The sequence below is a fragment of the Scyliorhinus canicula genome, chromosome 3 (genome assembly GCF_902713615.1).
Source record: "Scyliorhinus canicula chromosome 3, sScyCan1.1, whole genome shotgun sequence".
NCBI classification, from domain to species: domain Eukaryota; kingdom Metazoa; phylum Chordata; class Chondrichthyes; order Carcharhiniformes; family Scyliorhinidae; genus Scyliorhinus; species Scyliorhinus canicula.
The window spans coordinates 198,607,162-198,626,312 of record NC_052148.1 but is presented as its reverse complement, the minus strand read 5'-3'; the positions used below and the strand labels follow the sequence as shown (position 1 = coordinate 198,626,312).

The window sequence follows — 19,151 nt, the reverse complement described above, 5'->3', positions numbered from 1 at the left end:
CTCCCCTCACAACACGTGCGGCCCGTGGGCGCCGCCATCTTGATCGCCACCTTGCTCGCCTCACAACACATGCGGCCCGTGGGCGCCATTTTGCCTGCCTCAGGACACAGGCGGCTCGTGGGCGCCGCCATCTTCCCCACCTCAGGACCCCTGCTCATCGGGCACCTCATTGGGCCGCTCATCGCCTGCAACCGCCGCCGACCAGCCACGGTCTGGCCTCCATCACGATCAACCAGTTCCAACCGCACAACCTCGTGACCGCGTCGACGGCAGTGAAGGTCGTCGGGCACAATATATCCTGCCTTCTGGACTCCGGGAGCACTGAGAGCTTCATCCACTCCAATATGGTAAGGCGCTTCTCCCTCACAGTGCACCCCACCAACCAGGGAATCTCCCTGGCCTCCGGATCCCACTCCGTGGCGATCCGGGGGGTACCGCACCGCCACCCTCACCATTCAGGGCGTAGAGTTCAGTGGCTTCCAGCTCTACGTCCTCCCCAACCTCTGCGCTGCCTTGCTTCTCGGCATGGACTTCCAGTGCAACCTCCAGAGCCTAATCCTGAAATTTGGCGGGCCCCTACCATCCCTCACTGTATGCGGCCTCACGACCCTTAAGGTCGACCCACCTTCCCTGTTTGCAAACCTCACCCCGGATTGCAAACCCGTCGCCACCAGGAGCAGACGATACGGTGCCCAGATCAGGACCTTCATCAGGTCTGAGGTCCAGCGGCTGCTGCGGGAAGGTATTATCGAGGCCAGCAACAGCCCCTGGAGAGCCCAAGTGGTAGTGGTGAAAACTGCGGAGAAAATCAGGATGGTCGTTGACCATCAATCGGTACAAGCAGCTCGACGCATACCCCCTCCCAAGCATATCTGATATGGTCAATCAGATTGCACAGTACCAGGTCTTCCCGACAGTGGACCTGAAATCTGCCTACCACCAGCTCCCCATTCGCAAGGCGGACCGCCAGTACACTGCATTTGAGGCAGACGGCCGCCTTTACCACTTCCTTAGGGTTCCCTTCAGCGTCACTAACGGGGTCTCGGTCTTCCAACGGGAGATGGACCGAATGGTTGACCGGTACGGACTGCGGGCCACCTTCCCGTACCTCGATAACGTCACCATATGTGGCCACGACCAGCAGGACCATGACGCTAACCTTTCCAAATTCCTCCACACCGCCAAACTCTTCAACCTAACCTACAGGGAGAAGTGCGTGTTCACCATGGACCGATTAGCCATCCTCGGCTATGTTGTTCAGGAGTTCTAGGGCCCGACCTCAATCGCATGCACCCCCTCATGGAACTCCCCCTCCCCCACTGCCCCAAGGCCCTCAAACAATGCCTGGGTTTTTCTTGTACTACGCCCAGTGGGTCCCTAACTATGCGGACATGGCCCGTCCACTCATCCACTCCAGATTTTCCCCTGACGTCTGAGGCTCACCAGGCCTTCAACCATATGAAGCCCGCCATCGCCACGGTCGCGATGCACGCGGTCCACTTCCAAGTGGAGAGCGATGCATCAGACGTCGCTCTGGCCGCCACCCTCAACCCGGCAGGCAGGCCCGTGGCATTCTTTTCACGCACCCTCCATGCCTCCAAAATTCGGCACTCCTCTGTTGAAAAGGAGGCCCAAGCGATCGTTGAAGCTGTGCGGCATTGGAGGCATTACCTGGCTGGCAGGAGATTCACTCTCCTCACTGACCAACGGTCGGTTGCCTTCATGTTTAACACACAGCGGTGTAAGATCAAAAACGATAAAATCTTGAGGTGGAGGGTAAAGCTCTCCACCTACAATTATGAGATTTTGTATTGCCCCGGTAAGCTCAACGAGTCCTCCGATGCCCTTCCCCGAGGTATATGTGCCAGCGCACAAGTGGACCGACTCTGCACCCTGCACGATGATCTCTGTCACCCAGGGGTTACCCGCTTTTATCACTTCATAAAGGCCCACAATCTGCCCTACTCCATCGAGGAAGTCAGGGCTATCACCAGAGACTGCCAGGTCTGTGCGGAGTGTAAATCGCACTTCAACCGGCCAGACCGTGCGCACCTGGTGAAGGCCTCCTGCCCTTTGAACGCCTCAGCGTGGACTTCAAAGTGCCCCTCCCCTCCACCGACCGCAAAACGTACTTTCTCACTGTGGTCGACGAATATTCCAGATTCCCCTTCGCCATCCCATGCCCCGACATGACATCTGACACCGTCATCAAAGCCCTCAACACCATCTTCGCTCTGTTCGGTTCCCCCGCCTACATCCACAGCGACCGGGGATCCTCATTTATGAACGATGAGCTGCGCCAGTACCTGCTCAACAGGGGCATCGCCTCGAGCAGGCTGACCAGCTACAACCCCCGGGGAAACGGACAGGTGGAGCGGGAGAATGGGACGGTCTGGAAGGCCGTACAGCTGGCCCTACAGTCCAGAAATCACCCGGCCTCCCGCTGGCAGGAGGTCCTCCCCGACGCCCTTCACTCCATTCGGTCGCTCCTCTGCACTGTGACTAATGAAACCCCCCATGAACGTCTCTTTGCCTTCCCCAGGAAGTCCACCTCCGGGGTATCGCTACCAACGTGGCTGGCAGCTCCAGGACCCGTTCTTCTCCGTAGACACGTTCGACTCCACAAGGCGGACCCGTTGGTTGAGAGGGTACAGCTACCCCATGCAAACCCGCAGTACGCCTACGTAGCGTATCCCGACGGACACCAAGACACAGTCTCCCTCAGGGACCTGGCACCAGCTGGGTCCCCACACCCCTCCTCCCCCTGCCCCGGCGCCACCCTCCCTCCCCCCAGCGCACCCCACCACAGCCCCCGCTCCAGGACGATCTGCCCTCCCCTTGGTCCCACCTGGGGATAAAGATGAGGTCGACATGCTCCCGGAGTCACCGACGACCGAACCGACGCCTGAATCGCCACCACAACTGCGGAGCTCGCAACAACGGATCAAAGCGCCCGATCGTCTAAATTTGTAACCTCTTTCTTAAATTGTAAACAACCTGTATGTAAATAGTTTTCCACCACCCCCGCTGGACTCTTTTTTAACAGGGGATGAATGTGGTAGTCACCACTGTGTATTGTGTATACTGCATACGAGGGTATTATGGTAAGGCCCTTGTACTACAGGTACGGGGGTAGATCCCTGCCTGCTGGCTCCGCCCATTAGGCGGAATATAAATGTGTGGAGTCTTCGAGCTGCGGCCATTTCGGCAGCAGCTGCGAGAGGCTCTGTGTAATAAAGCCTCGATTACTCTCACCTTGTCGTAATTGATAGTGCATCAGTCCTACAGGCCGATATCCCTATTGAATGTGGACACCAAACTGCTGGCCAAAATTTTGTCCTCCAGGTTTGAAGACTGTGTTCCAGACGTGATTGGGGAGGACCAGATGGGGTTCGTTAAGGGAAGGCAGTTGGTGGCCAATGTAAGAAGGTTGCTAAATGTGATCATGATGCCCCTAGAAGGTAGGGAGGTGGAGGTAGTGGTCGCAATGGACGCAGAGAAGGCTTTTGATTGAGTAGAATGGGAATACCTGTGGGAGGTACTGGGACGGTTCGGATTTGGACGGGGCTTTATTGAATGGGTTAGGTTGCTGTATCAGGCTCCTGTGGCCAGTGTACAGACGAATTGGACATCATTGGACTATTTTAGGCTACATCGGGGGACGAGACAGGGTTTCACCCCCTCCCCACTGTTGTTCGCGCTAGCTATAGAGCCGTTGGCAATTGCACTGAGAGCCTCAAGTGGAACACAGGGTCTCGCTTTATGCAGACGACCTGTTCCTGTATGTGTTGGACCCAGTGGGGGGGAATGGAAGGAATTATGAGGATTCTGGGGGAATTTGGCTGGTTTTCGGGGTACAAACTAAATATGGGGAAAAATGAAATGTTTGCGATCCAGGCAAGGGGACAGGAGAGGCGACTGGGGGAACTGTCGTTAGAGTGGTAGGGGGAAGCTTTAGGTACCTAGGCATCCAAGTGGTGCGGGAATGGAAAAAATTGCACAAGGTTTACCTGGCCCGACTAGTCGACCAAATGAAGGAAGATTTCCGAAGGTGGGACTCACTCCCGTTGTCATTAGCTGGGAGGGTCCGGACGGTGAAGATGACGGTCCTTCCGAGATTTCTGTTTGTATTTCAGTGTCTCCTCATCTTTATTCCACGGTCCTTTTTTAAACGGGTTAACAAAGTGATCACGGGCTTTGTCTGAGCGGGCAAGACCCTGTGAGTGAAGAAGGGAATGCTTGAGCAGAGCCGGGAAGAGGGCGGGCTGGCGCTGCCAAACTGCAGTAACTACTATTGGGCTGTGAATATAGCCATGATCAGGAAACGTGTCGTGGGGGGAGGGTTGGCATGGGAGCGTATGGAGGCGGCTTCATGTAAAGGCACCAGCTTGGGGCGTTGATAATGGCACCTCAGCCGTTCCTGCCGGCACGGTACTCCACCAGCCCAGTGGTGGTGGCGGCCCTGAGAGTCTGGGGGCAATAGAGGAGGCATGTGGGAGCGGAGGGAGCATCGGTCTGGTCTCCAATTTGTAATAATCACCGGTTTGCCCGGGAAGGATGGACGGGGGGTTATGGAGATGGCAGAGAGTAGTGATTGAGAGGATGGGGGATATGTTTAAGGAGGGGAGCTATCCTAGCTTGAGGGAGCTGGAGGAGAGATTTGGATTGGCGAGGGGAAACAAATTCAGGCATTTGTAGGTACGGGACTTCCTACGTAGGCAGGTTTCAACCTTCCCGCTCCTACCACCAAGGGTAGGTCTCCGACATCTATAAGGAACTCATGGGGTTAGAGGACACGCAGATTGAGGAGCTGAAGCGCAAGTGGGAAGAGGAGTTGGGAGGAGAGATAGAGGATGGTCTCTGGGCGGATGCGTTGAGTAGAGTCAACGCGTCCACATCATGCGCCAGGCTCAGCCTGATACAGTTTAAGGTCGTTCACCGGGCTCACATGACAGTGGCCAGGATGAGCAGGTTCTTTGGGGTAGAAGATAGGTGCTGGCCCCCCCACAAGGTGTGCGGGGGGGCTAGCGAACCATGTTCTGGACATGCCCAATGCTCAGGGGATTCTGGCAGGGGTTTGCAGATGTCATGTCCAGGGTGTTAAAAACAAGGGTGGCACCGAGTCCGGAGGTGGCGATTTGCGGTGTGTCGGAAGATCCGGGAATCCAGGAGGAGAAGGAGGAAGACGTTCTGGCCTTTGCTTCCCTGTTAGCCCTGAGACAGATATTATTAGCTTGGAGGGACTCAAAGCCCCTGAAATCGGAGACTTGGCTATCGGACATGGCTAGCTTTCTCTGTTTGGAGAAAATCAAGTTCGCCTTGAGAGGGTCATTGTTCGGGTTCACCCGGAGGTGGCAGCCGTTCGTCGACTTCTTCGCGGAAAATTAATCGTCAGCAGAAGAGGGGGGCGGGGGTTAGTTTAGCTTAGAGTAGGGGGTTAATAAAGGTGGGACCTGTAAGGGAGGAAGCAGGCTTTTTGCAATATGTTTGTAGACTCATGCACATTGTTTATTTTGCCGTTGTTGTAAAATCAAAAATACCTCAATAAAATGTTTATTAAAAAAAAAGTTTGATCACGAGTTACACATTGCAATTTGATTCAGTTGGCCGACATGCCTTGAATGCCTTGCTGAAGATTCGTTGGGTCAATTCATCCCTCGTGCCCCTGTTCTCCTCGAAGTCTTGACCATCTGCATTCCCTGGTTCATTTTCAGACCCATCACTGGAATCAACCTCTGTGGCCGATGCCCTGCCTCGCTCTCCTCAGATAGATCCTAACTTTTATTGTTTGTTTTGAAACGTAGAGGTCAGCTATCGAGCAGAGTCACTGATGAACTTCAAAAAAATATATTTAGAGTACTCAATTTTGTTTCCCCAATTAATGGTAAATCTGGCATGGCCAATCTACCGATACTGCACATCTTTGGGTTTGTGAGGGTGAGACCCACGCAGACAAGGAGAGAATGTGCAAACTTCACACAAACAGTGACCTGGGGCCGGAATCGAACCTGGGTTCTCAGTGCTGTGAGGCAACAGTGCTATCCACTGTGCCACAATGCCGCCCACGTCAGCTGATGAACTTATAACAAAATAATAAGATATTTATTAAACATGGAAAGAACTATATCACCCCAATTATACCTTTTACAGATATATACAGATTCATAAGTTACAAAATCTATTTTATACTCCAACGTTCAGAGGATGTACACAGTCCAGGTAAACCAACCGGTGGCCTGTGGTCAGGCACCTCACACTCTGAAACTAAGTGACAGATGCCAACTAAACAAATCCTATGATTTCTGAGCAATTCCCCCCGACATCTTTCACTGGTTCAATGATCCAACTGGTCTCACTGGAAATTTGTCTTTCAGATAAGGGTTTATAATCTCTACTCTCGAAGAACACACCATGGAGTATTCTCCCCATACTACACTTTCTCTTTGAGGTCTTCACCAAGGATCCTCCGATAGGGTTTCAACCTCTCCTTCCGATGCTTCTCTCCCCAAGAGCGCCACATGCATTCAAGCTTTGCTTTACAAGCAATCTCTCAGATACACAACCTTGCTAGCAGAAATCACTGCTTCTCAGGCCCATAGTCAGGAATTAAGGCCTTTGGCTCTGTCCTTGGATCTCAGGCTTCTCATAAGCCTCTATTTATTTCCTGCAGCTTTGTCTTTTAACATGGAGTCTTACTCTGCTCCTCATTCTTACATTCACTGAACAGGATCTGCTCCAGATTCCTGTTCCTTCACTTAAGTGTCTTCCTTTAGAACCTGCTCCCTGCAGTCCCCTCTCCCTGCTAGTAACTTGGTATCTCTGACTGCTATCTCCCTTGAGATCCAGAACTCACGCAACATTCACAGTTACGTTAAGTTTAGAGCAACTTATCTTGACTTATTTTTCTCAGCAATTAGTTAGAGAGAGATTTAAATTGTTTCCTGATCCTCAGAGCATAATTATCAAGTGAATGAAAATATGTATTTTGTCCCTCTGTTGTACCTGTTTGCTCGGCAACCACAGTCTTCCTACTTCAAACGCTGTAAAGCCTCATTAAAATGCGTGCAACTTTCAAAGTGAAACAAAGCCTCCAGTTTACTTAACACACAGCTGTAGAAATAGAAATTAAGCTCAAGCTAAAACTTTAAGCTTTAGCTTATACCCAACACACACAAACACAAATATAACTACCGACGTATGGGCGGACAAGTAGCAGATGAAATTCAATGTGGAGAAATATGAAGTGATTCATTTTGGTAGGAAGAAAATGGAGAGAAAATATAAAATAAAGGGTGTGTAGAAGGAGAGGGACCTGGGTATATGTGTGCATAAGTAATTTTGTGACAGGACAGTTTCCACTGCTTTATTAACACCATAGTCGAGTACAAGAGCAAGGAGGTTATATTGAACTTGTATAAGACACTAGGAGCTGCATTACTGCATAACGTTCTGGGTGCTGCACTTTAGGATATATTTGAACCTTTCCTTGTGGTTGCACACCAACTAAGTATTGAAACAAAATTGAGAAATGCTCCTGGTCAGTGGGTGCTCAAATTGCCATGCACGTGCAGTCATTGGCCCCCTGCAAATCCTGGTGCACACTCCTTCTGCTTTTCACACAACAGAGAAAGTTTACATATATCCCAGCTCTAGCAATAATCCACTTGCTACATGCATATATTTGCAAACAACTGCAAGATCCTCACTATCTCTGCTGGCACCTTGGAAGGAATGAGAGGGTAGTTCTTGTGGTGATATGCATCACTGTATATACACAAGGGGTTAATGTAAATACACATAGATTAGCTAGACACTAGAGGGAGCACCAGAGACATGACACACAGACATTCAACCAATAGGTCAGTAAGATAGGACACGACCAATGGGCATTCACGACACACACAGAGGTGACACTACCACAGGGGGGCATTACACCAACCCATATATAAGGACACAGCACACATGATCTTCCTTTTTCCCGTGGAGACACTCAGTGAGCACACAGGGTTGATTTGAAACACATCACACCCACCACGTGGATTGTAGCAGACTGGTTCGTCAGTCTGAGTAGCTATAGGAGGATTAACAGGAGAGTCAAATCCAAGTAGGAGAATCATTAACAGTTTAATAAATGTGTTAAAGCTACCTCCAAGTCTGAATCGTCCTTTGTCAGAGTGCACATCAAGGAAGCAGCTTATGCTACGTCAAGAGCATAACAAAACATGGTACCCAGGAGTGACTTTTTTAAATCCATATAGTTACAACTCAGCAAACAGTGACAACCAGCAACGGCACCCAGGCAAGATGATGTTCAAGATTCCTGTTCCACAGCAGCTTAGGTACCACGGCAATCTCAGTGAAAACTGGCGTGCATTCAGGCAGAGATTCGAGATCTCCCTGGTAGCGTCCGACTTAGATGGCGTGGAGGATGCAGAGAAAATAAAGTTTCTACTTACCATCGTGGGCCCAGAAGCAGCCGAAATCTTCTAGACCTTCAAATACTCAAAGGGCAAAACAAGAGCGACTTCCAGGCAGTCCTGGACAAATTCCAAGAATTCTGCGAGGAACATACAAAAAGAACAGTGAAAGAGGCGCCAAAACGCACCACAAGGCGAAGGTAGGCTTTCCATTGAAGAAAACGGCAGTTTTGAATTGCAGTCAACTTGGTTAAGGTGCTGCACATGCGCTGTTGCGCGAACAGCGCACAGAACGGGAAAGTCCGTTTGCGTGTGCGTGAGAAGCCGCACATGCGCAATTGTGAAGAAATCCCCAAGTAAAGGAACAGCGATATGCGCAATTGCTTCCTATGACCTACGTCACTTGCTTCGGACTACGCCCACTGAAAGGGGAAATGTCCCAATACAAGAAATTTTTTTTTTAAAGCCTCAAAACCAGATTCTTTCACCTGGAACGACAGCACAATGCCTGAAATTCGACCAGTAGCTGAAAGTAACCTCCGTAGAACCCTGAAACAAGCAGTTAGCACCGCTCAAAGAGATGAAACAGTCCTTGATGACTATGACTCAGACCTTGAATTCTTCTTTGGACATCGCGAGCCCAATGCCAGCTCCGACACAAAACGTGATGATATGGTCTTGGAAGACAACGACTCAGACGAAGATTTCACCTTGGGAGGTGGCTATCCCAGTACCAAATCCGCACCGCAACTAGACGTGTTGTACATTGAAGATCCCGACGACGAGTTCTTCGGATTGGGGAATCTTCAGCCCAGCATATATGACATTCCGACTCATGAGTGCAGGATTATGCTGCGGCCTGACACCAAGAGACAGAGAGCGGTATAAGCCCACAGAGAGCGGCCTGCTGCCACACAGAGAGTGGTCCACGCACCACGAAGGGTCCAAGGCTCCACAGCGAGCTTGTGGACAGCCTCCATGATAGAAGGAACGCAAGATTCCAGAGCGCAGTCCTTGCATGAACAAGACCATGAGGTTCTAGCAACCTCCTCTGAGCAACCATCAGCAGACGATGCAAGTCTGCCACGCTCAAGTGAACAACAGAAAGACTATGACAGTCTGCCACGCTCAAGTGGACAACAGAAAGACAAAGACAGTCTACCATGCTCCAGTGAACAGCAAGAATATTATGACAGTCTACCATGCTCACGTGAACAACAAAGCAACGATGACAGTCTACCCAGCTCAAGTGAACGACAAGAAGACACTGAGGCTCTACGCACTGTATGTGAGACAAGTGACGATGGCATCCCACTTCCCATACAAGATGTGCAACGTGACAGACCTTAGCTAGAATGTACAGAGGTACTCGACAATCACAGTGAGACTACTGGTGACTCCGGTGACACCACGTTACTTCAAACCTCATTCGCTCGAGCCTCTTCACAAGTAAATGCATTCCTGAATGTTTTGACTCCAGACGTGGAGCATCAAGAAACCTCAGAAGATTCAAGTGAACCTGAAATGACTCGAGACGTGGAGCATCAAGAAACCTCAGCTGACACAGGTAGACCTGAAAGGGCTCCAGACGGGGAGCATCGACAAGCCAAAACTGACTCAGGTGAAACAGACCAGACTCCAGACGAGGAGCATCCAGATGAGGAGCACTATAGAAAGCATCCTATCGGGCTGCATCACAGCCTGGTATGGCAACTGCTCGGCCCAGGACCGCAAGGAACTTCAGAGAGTCGTGAATACCGCACAGTCCATCACACGAACCTGCCTCCTATCCATGGACTCCATCTACACCTCCCACTGCCGGGGGAAAGCAGGCAGCATAATCAAGGATCCCTCCCACCTGGCTTACTCACTTTTCCAACTTCTTCCATCGGGCAGGAGATACAGAAGTCTGAAAACATGCACGAACAGACTCAAAAACAGCTTCTTCCCCACTGTCACCTAAATGACCCTCTTATTGACTGACCTCATTAACACTGCACCCTGTATGCTTCACCCGATGCCAATGCTTATGTAGTTACATTGTATATCTTGTGTTGTCCTATTATGTATTCTCATGTATTTTCTTGAATTTTGTTTAATTCCCTTTTCTTCCATATACTGAATGATCTGTTGAGCTGCTTGCAGAAAAATACTTTTCACTGTAACTCGGTACACATGACAATAAACAAATCCAATCCAATTCAATCCAATCCAATCGACAAGCCAAAGCTGAATCAAGCAAGCCAGACATGACTCCAGACGGGAAGCGCTGCAAACTCAGTGACGGCATGTTCAAGGAAACAGCAGATGCCACAAAGCACGCTGACACGAGTAACTGTGTGAAGGACTCGTCTTATCCACAGAGTGTGGTCCTTGAGCGCAGCAAACACGACAACAAAACCATCCATCACAACAACACAACCTATGACAACCACATCAAAGACAAGAACAAGAAGCGTACCAAAGGCAACAACGTCGACAACAAGCACAACAAAAACAACACCACTGGAACTACGACTGGTACAACATGGTACAACTCTGCCCATGAGGGACACTGTTACTGCTCAGCTCAGTACAATGACATACCATTGCAGGACAACACAGATTGCATATATCGCCACCACAAGCATCGAAGTGACAATGAAGTGATTTGACCACTGATGGCTTCCACAAGGACATGCCACCATCAACATCACCAACCAAACAAGAAAGACACTCGACCATAATATTTAATGAATTTTGGACTCATGCATATGATTTGGACTTATTGTTTAATGATCACTGTTATCATGATGTGTACAGAGCATCACTTATCTACCTGTTCTTGTTCAATTTTCTTTAATACTGTGCAGAAAATATGTAACATGAAAAAAAGGGGGATGCGGTGATATGCATCACTGTAAATACACAAGGGGTTAATGTAAATACACGTGGATTAGCTAGACACTAGAGGGAGTACCAGAGACATGACACACAGACACTCAACCAATAGGTCAGTAAGATAGGACACGACCAATGGGCATTCACGACACATACAGAGGTGACACTACCACAGGGGGGCATTACACCAACCCATATAAAAGGACACAGCACACATGATCTTCCTTTTTCCCGTGGAGACACTCAGTGAGTCCACAGGGTTGATTTGAAACACATCACACCCACCACGTGGATTGTAGAAGACTGGTTCGTCAGTCTGAGTAGCGAGAGCAGGATTAACAGGAGAGTCGAATCCAAGTAGGAGAATCATTAACAGTTTAATAAATGTGCTAAAGCTATCTCCAAGTCTGAACCTTCCTTTGTCAGAGTGCACATCAAGGAAGCAGCGTATGCTACGTCAAGAGCATAACAAAACAGTTCTCACATTCAGAGTCACTGGTAATGTGTGTCCATTAGGTCCAGTAGGAAACAGGTCTTCTAAGTGGCTGCAAGGATCTAAAACACCTGACATGATAATCTCAGTCTTTGGAAATACTGCTCCTCTGATAGGTTTAAAAAGCTGAGCTGTGATCTGTACGTTCTGTGAGGTGGATATCCTGTGACCTTGACCACTCTTTGTTGTTCCTTTCCTTGCTGGCCAGCTGCATTTCCCCCGACAGCATGCCCTCACTGTTGATAATGCTAATTGTCCAATATATGGAGTCCAATCAAAGGCAGCCATGGTGTCACCCACTGTGTGAACACATCCAAACTGTTCAATTAAGTCCCTCGCAACAAGTTATCTAATCAAACTGTTTCCCAGATGGAGCTGAGAAAGCAGCTGTGAACACTGAACCGGTGATATAAATCAACACCTTGGTTGTACAGTTCACAAGCAATGTATTTACAGCTCTGACTCTAAGCAAACCTTGCCTTCAGTGCAGAAGCAGAATTTAATCTGATCCTTTTGTTTTCCTCAGTTGGTTCAATTCAACCAAGTTTCAAATATCAAAACCCAATACATTCAGATTCAAAACACATTTGAATTGTCCTTATATGGCTCTCATCATCTTAAATTTGACGGCCCAAACTCCATTCATCAAAGTTAATTCTGACAAGATTGGAAAGTAACAAATATAATAGTTTCAAGAACATGCAGACCCATCAGGTTTCATTCCTTTGAAATGCAAGTCGCTCATGCAGGTTAAGAATGTAAATGAGATCAAGACCTCATTCTTAGAAATAAATACAATTTCCTATGCAGGATTTTCCTTCCCATTGGACAATTACTATTCAGGCATTTGACCATGTGCCACATCAGTGTACAGGACATTTGTGAGACCATATCTGGAGTAGCGTGTGCAGAATTGGTCACCTTATTTAAGGAAGGATGTAAATGTGTTGGAAGCAGTTCAGAGGTGTACCTGGAATGGGTGGGCTGTTTCATGAGGAAAAGTTGGACAGACTAGTTTGGTGATGTGCTGTAAGTAAGAGGCGACTTGATTTAAACAAAATCTTGAGGGATCTTGACAGGGTGGATATAGAAAGGAGGATTGCTCTTGTGGGAAACTCGAGAAATAATTAAAATAGAGATGAGGCAGTTTTCTCTGTCAGAAGGTTGTGAGTTTTTGGACCTCTATTCCTGAAAAGGTGATGAAAGCAGAGTCTTTGAATATTTTTAAAAACAGATGTGGATAGATTCTTGGGGGTTAGACAGGATGCAGATTTAAAGTTACTACCAGATCAGCCACGATCCAATTAAATAATGAAGGAGGCGCGAGGGGCTGAATGGCATACTTCTGCTCCTTATTTGTATGTTCCTATGTTATTGTCTTATATCTTTGATACCCTCTTTTGGTTTGGAAGGGAGTCTGCCATGTGATACTTTATCAAAAGTCATTTGTCAATATGTGTTGTCACCTTCTTAAAATAAGCAAGACCTACCCTTTTAAAGTCATGTTCGTGGTCATTGCTTTTCTTATTTTTATTCAAGGGTTCCACTATTGAACCAATTTTTGATTTCATTCGTTTTCCAACTATTTGAAGTCAGGGTTGGGAGTTGACGGTATCACTCAGTTACTCTTTCCTCTCTGAAATGATGGTAGTTGGTGGTTTTGGAATAAAGGGAATGAGGCTCAGTATTGCTTAATTTGGTTCAGCCACAACTGGCACTAGCAATGGATGGCCAAAACCGTTGTACGCCAGGTCTACTTAAGCCTTAAGAGGCCATGTCATGGGGATCACTTTTGACTCCCCTCTTGCTGGTTAAATCTATTTGCAGTAATTTTTTTGACATTACAGGCTGAAATTTTAAGGCTCTGGAGGAGGGCATGAGGTGATGGGCCCAAAATCTTTGGCCTGGTCCAGCCTCTGGGCTAATTTCCAGGAGCCTGGCTTGGGGCAGGAAACTTACCTGTTCGCAAGTGGCACTTGAGTCAATTAAGGGGTCTATTGAAGCCCTTTCCATACACAAACTGGAATTTTACAATTGGAAGGTTGTGGCCAAAACACAGCTCACAAACGGAGATTGTATATGAAACAATGGACTGGAAGGTTATACTCCATTCCACTATTTAACAATCATAGCCAACTTACAGATGGCCACATGCTCTCTCCCTCTTACCAAACTGCAGCTTCTACAAGGCTTGGGGGGGGGAGGGGGGGGGGGGGGGAACTGCAGCTTCTACAGGGCTTGGGGGGGGGGGGGGCTTCATATTGGATAGCGTTACATATGTTGGTCATCATAAGTTAGAAATAATGACACTTTAGACTTCATCAAGTGTATTTCCTACATCTCTCCTGTGGTTGGTACACTGATACACTGATGAAGTCATGCCTAACATAAAGTAAGATTATTGTGGTTATTGGAGGTCAATTATCTCAGTTCCATGACATTACTGCCGGAGTTCATGGGGTGATGTCCTCGGTCTAACCATCTTCAGCTCCTTCATCAATGACCTTCCTTCCATCATAAGGTCAAAAGTGGGACTGTTCGCCAATGAGTGCACAATGTTTAGCACCATTTACAACTTCTCAGATACTAAACAGTCCATGTCTAAATGCAGCAAGACCTAGACACTATCCAAGGTTAGGCTGACAAATAGCAAGTAATATTTGTGCTGCACATGTGGCAGGCAATGACCATCTCCAACAAGAGAGAATCTAAACATTGGCCCATGACATTCAATGGCATTACCATCGCTGAAATCTCGCACCATCAACATGTTGGGGGCTACCATGGACCAGAAACTGAACTGCACGAGTCATATAAATACTGTGGCTACAAGAGCAGGTCAGAGGCTAGGAATCCTATGGCAAGTAACTCACTTTCTGACTCCCCTTGTCCACCATCTACAAGGCACAAATGTGATGGAATACTCTCCACTTGCCTGGATAGGTGCAGCACCAAGAAGCTTCACACCATCCAGGACAAAGCAGCCTATTTGATTGGCATCCCATCTACAAACATTCACTCCCTCCACCACCGATGCACTGGCAGCAGTGTGTATCATCTACAAAATGCACTGCAGGAACTCAGTAAGACTCCACAAACAGCACCTTCTAGAAGGTCAAAGGCAGCAGATACATGTGAACACCTCCACCTGGAAGTTCCCCTCTAAGCGATATGCCATCCTGACTGGGAAATATATCACCATTCCTTCACTGTCACTGGGTCAAACTCTTGGAACTCCCTCCCTCCACATCACATGAACTGCAGACACCCAAGAAGACAGCTCACCACCACCTTGTCAAGGGCAATTAGGGATGGGCAATAAATGGTGGCCAAGCCAGCGACACCCATATACCGTAAATTAATAAAAACAAAAGTTTAAATAATCAAGCCAGTATGCATCACTCAGAAATCTTGTGCTTATGAAATAATTTATGGATCAAATCAGTTGTAAATAGCTATTTACTCATACAAATGTCTAGTTAATTTAACACATATCAGACCATATCTCACCATCTCTTTCCTAAATTAGAGGAATTTTAATAAGATTCAAAGTGAAGATTAATTTGTCAAGGCAAGCCTGATTATTTAAAAGCTAAAAGGCTGGACTTTCCAGCCCCCTACAGCATGTTTACTTGCAGTGGAGGGCAGCTGGCCATTGACCGCAGGTACTCACATATATGCAGCTGCATTCAAATTTCAGGAAACGATGGAGTGACTTTGTTGATTAAATTTTACATGAGTATTGCTGATCACAAAGCATGGCAGCACAGTCCTGGTGTGTAGAGTTGCTGTGTCTGTGTGTAGGGCAGGATTTCTATTTTAAAAGGTCCCGTCACAGAATGCAGCCAATTGCTAGTCATCAATAAGTCATGTTGTAAAATTTGTATGACCAATTTGGCTCTCCTCTTCAGTCAGTCTAGAAGCAGCCAGCTCTGCTTTCTCAGGTGCTTGACGAAGCAACAACCTTTTCTACCCCCACAAAAGCTGGGTCCCTGGTGCAGCTATTGCAACCATACCAAAACGGTGTTAATTGGGATGAGACACTCAAAATTCACTGGAGTCGGCAGCAAAGAAATCAAGTAGTGCTAAGCCCATTGCCCCAACTTCCTGCTAAAGTTTTATATCTTAATAGAACATTCTTTTTATATTGAAAATTAAAACACAATATTGCTGCAAGCCTTCCCTTGGTCTTCAGTAGAAGAAGGGTGGAGTATAAAAGTAAGGAAGTCTTGTTACAAACGTACAGTGCTTTCATTGATGCGCACTTAAGGCCCGCATTGTGCTGTTGCTGGTGTTAACCCAGTGACGGGGTGGAGGGGGCCGTATGTACGAAATACGACAAGTAAATACTTATGCCTCCAAGATAAGGGGCGAGATTCTCCGCTCTCCACGTGGCGTGGGAAAATCGCGGGAGGGCCCCCCGACAAAATTCACACCCCTCTTGTGATTCTCTCCCCCCCCCCCAGCTCGGAAGAAAATCGCTGCTCGCCGTTTTTCACGGCGAACGGCGATTCTCCGACCCAGATGGGCCGAGCGGCCTGCCATTCGCGGCCGTTTCACGATGGCAGCAAACACACCTGGTCGCTGCCATTGTGAAACGGGAGTGCGAAGCCCGTTTGGGGCTTGTAGGTGGCCTAGAAAGGAAAGAGCACCACGACTGTGTCAGGCCGGTGTCCAAATCGGATGCACTATTTCCCCTCCACCGCCCCGCAAGATCAAGCCGCCACGTCGTGCAGGGCGGCTGAGGGGAAAGACGGCCACCGCGCATGCGCTGGTTCGTGCCGTCAGCGTCATGACGTCAGCCGCGCATGCGCTGGTTGGAACCTGCCAACCTGCGCATGCGCGGCTGACGTCATTAGGCGCGCCAGCCGCGTCATTCTCGGCGCGACGCCCCCGCGGCCGAGATTTACAGAGCACCGCTCCTAGCCCCGCCGGGAGGGGAGAATAGGGGGTGAAGAGCGGCCTCCGATGCCGTTGTGAAACTCGGCCGAGTTCACAACGGCCCTCCCAATTTTTCCCGGGAGTGGAGAATTCCGTCCAAGGTCCTTCGTCCGAAGGCACTAAGTGCCTGATCGAGGGACCCAGCACGAGGAACGGAGGGCTGCTGAGAACCACCCTCCGCCCTCGCTGCCATCCTTCCTCCCCCCATAGTCCCCAGTAGACCGGATCACTCCTTTGTGGCCTGCGATGATTCTCAGCCTCAGGTGGATCAAGTCCAGTCAGAAGACAACAGCTCACTTGGTGGTGAATCATTGGTATTTGGAAGATGCAGATGGATAGAAGCAGTTGGGTTATGACGTGAGGGACACAGCACAAGGCCTTCGGTTTTCCACAGTGCCCTGCTTTCTTCTACATTGACTTCAATGGAGTTTAAATAATTACTAATTTTCTTTCATTCCTCTTGCAGTACTGTCTGTCATAATATACATCTATGTATATAATGAAGTGCAGACAGGCAGTGATTGACACACAGGATGACCAGTAAGCACACAGAACAGAGCAGCCAATCACCAGACAGGACACGGCCACTATAAAGCCAGACAGCACCAGTTTTCCCGCTCTCCTGGGATCCAGCCTCTGAGACAGAGCTCGTGAGCATAGCCAGTGCAAACACCATGTGGTAGTCAGTAAGTCTGGTTAGGCTAGCATCAGGTCTCCAGTCAAGTCAGCATAGTGTCAACCCACAGTTGAACATGTAAAATAGTTAGATGTTAAATAAAATTGTGTTGCATCTCATCAAGTGTTGGAAGTCTGTCTCTCTCTACACTGCATCAAACGCAGTCCACATAGACCCATCCTGCCCAACACATCACTGTCCAAAACCAATTTCACCCTCAGAATGTTTCAAGTAGCAAATGGGATTTACACCACACCAAAAAATAGCTTTGCTGTCATTTCTGACATTGGTAATTATAGTGGCAACAAGTTTCAAGTTGGTAACGTCGAGTTGATGAAGGTATCAACACCAACACTACATGGACATGTACTCCAACTCCTTTCAGGTATGAATTAGCTGTTGGAAGGGGAAACTCCAGCTCCTTGTGAATATTATCGTTGTTCAGGCAAACCTGCCTCGAGGATCATAACAAAGTGTGAGATGGGATTGTATGAAAAGAGGAGCTCACCTGGGGATTTGACCGGAGAATAAGCTGTGTAGTAACCTCCTCTTTTAACTGTACTCATTCAGTTAACACACAAGCAGAAGGAAAAAACATTAAGGAGAGATGTTACCACACAATCATAAATAGAACAGTGTATCAAATTCAAAACACAAGAAGGGTTAAAAACAAAGGAAAAATTAGTACAATTAAGGACAACATTTAGCTGAGTAACAAAGACTAATATAAGGAGATGAAGACATATCAGAGATTACAAATATACAATGACAACACAGGGCATAATCCATAGTGTTTCTAGGTGTGGGAGACAATTTTCTGAAATACAGTCAAGTAATCTGAAGAAACAGATCTGAAGGTGAATTGTTTAATAGTGGCTGCAAACCAACCATGTGGAAATAAGGCATTGTGTTTCTATTCAAAGATTTAGAGTGCTATTTACATTAAAGACACCATGGTTCTGCTACATTGATAGATTCAAACATGCAGGTGCCTTTTTTTAAATTGGTGCATTAGGAAAGAATATATTTGCAGCTGGCTTATAAACAGTGGGAATAATTGTAACTTAGGGCAATAGTCTAAAATGGCAATATCAAATTGGTCACCCACTCCATAAACCAATCAATTTTCTTTTGCAACTGAAAGTGCAGCGGGTGTACCATTGGCAACTAATTCAATATCAGCCATTTTATACCACTGACTAAAGTTAAAATGACCCCTAAGGCGTTGCTTGTTGGGAAAGGAAACTGTGTGTGCATCTGAAAAAAGTGAGGCAAAAGAACACTAAAGTGTTATCATTTCTACAATTCCAAGGGTTAACAAAGTTACCAATTCATATTAAACATTGGTCCATAACTTCCTCAATTCCTAGCATCGCATTTAAGGGGTATCCCAATGATGTGCTGGGGATCCCTCGAGAACGTTTCCATGCAAGGGTTTACCCGGCAATTACCCATAAGTGTTAACTTCATCCAGACAATTGCACTGGGCTGGGAACCATCCGACAGAAGTGATTTAAATTGTTAACTTTGCATGGTTCTGCCAGTTTTCCCAAATAGTTACTCTGAAAGTTAGATGGTGGCGGTGATGACCCAGCCTTCCAGGGTACACCCTGCACACACACATGGCCCGCCAGGGGGCATATAATACCAACCCCCCCCCCCCCCCCACTCCACCGTAAAAAGGGGGCCATTTATTTTTTCCCTGCATCCCAGTTACTCCGTGCCAATGCAGCCGAGAGCGGGC

The 19,151-nt window shown here is 47.9% G+C and overlaps 1 protein-coding gene across 5 annotated transcripts in view; it reads right to left on the bottom strand.

Annotated features, from left to right (window-relative positions):
• Nucleotides 1-19,151, bottom strand: part of dclk2a (doublecortin-like kinase 2a) — a 463,722-nt gene that overhangs the window by 158,872 nt on the left and 285,699 nt on the right. For 3 of the 5 annotated variants that reach the window (XM_038791969.1, XM_038791972.1, XM_038791973.1), the window contains exon 5: nt 17,916-17,963. The exons of the other annotated variants lie outside the window; for them this stretch is intronic. In XM_038791969.1, the coding sequence (XP_038647897.1) occupies nt 17,916-17,963 (48 nt within the window). The remainder of the gene's footprint in view (nt 1-17,915; nt 17,964-19,151) is intronic. 5 annotated transcript variants of the gene reach the window in all.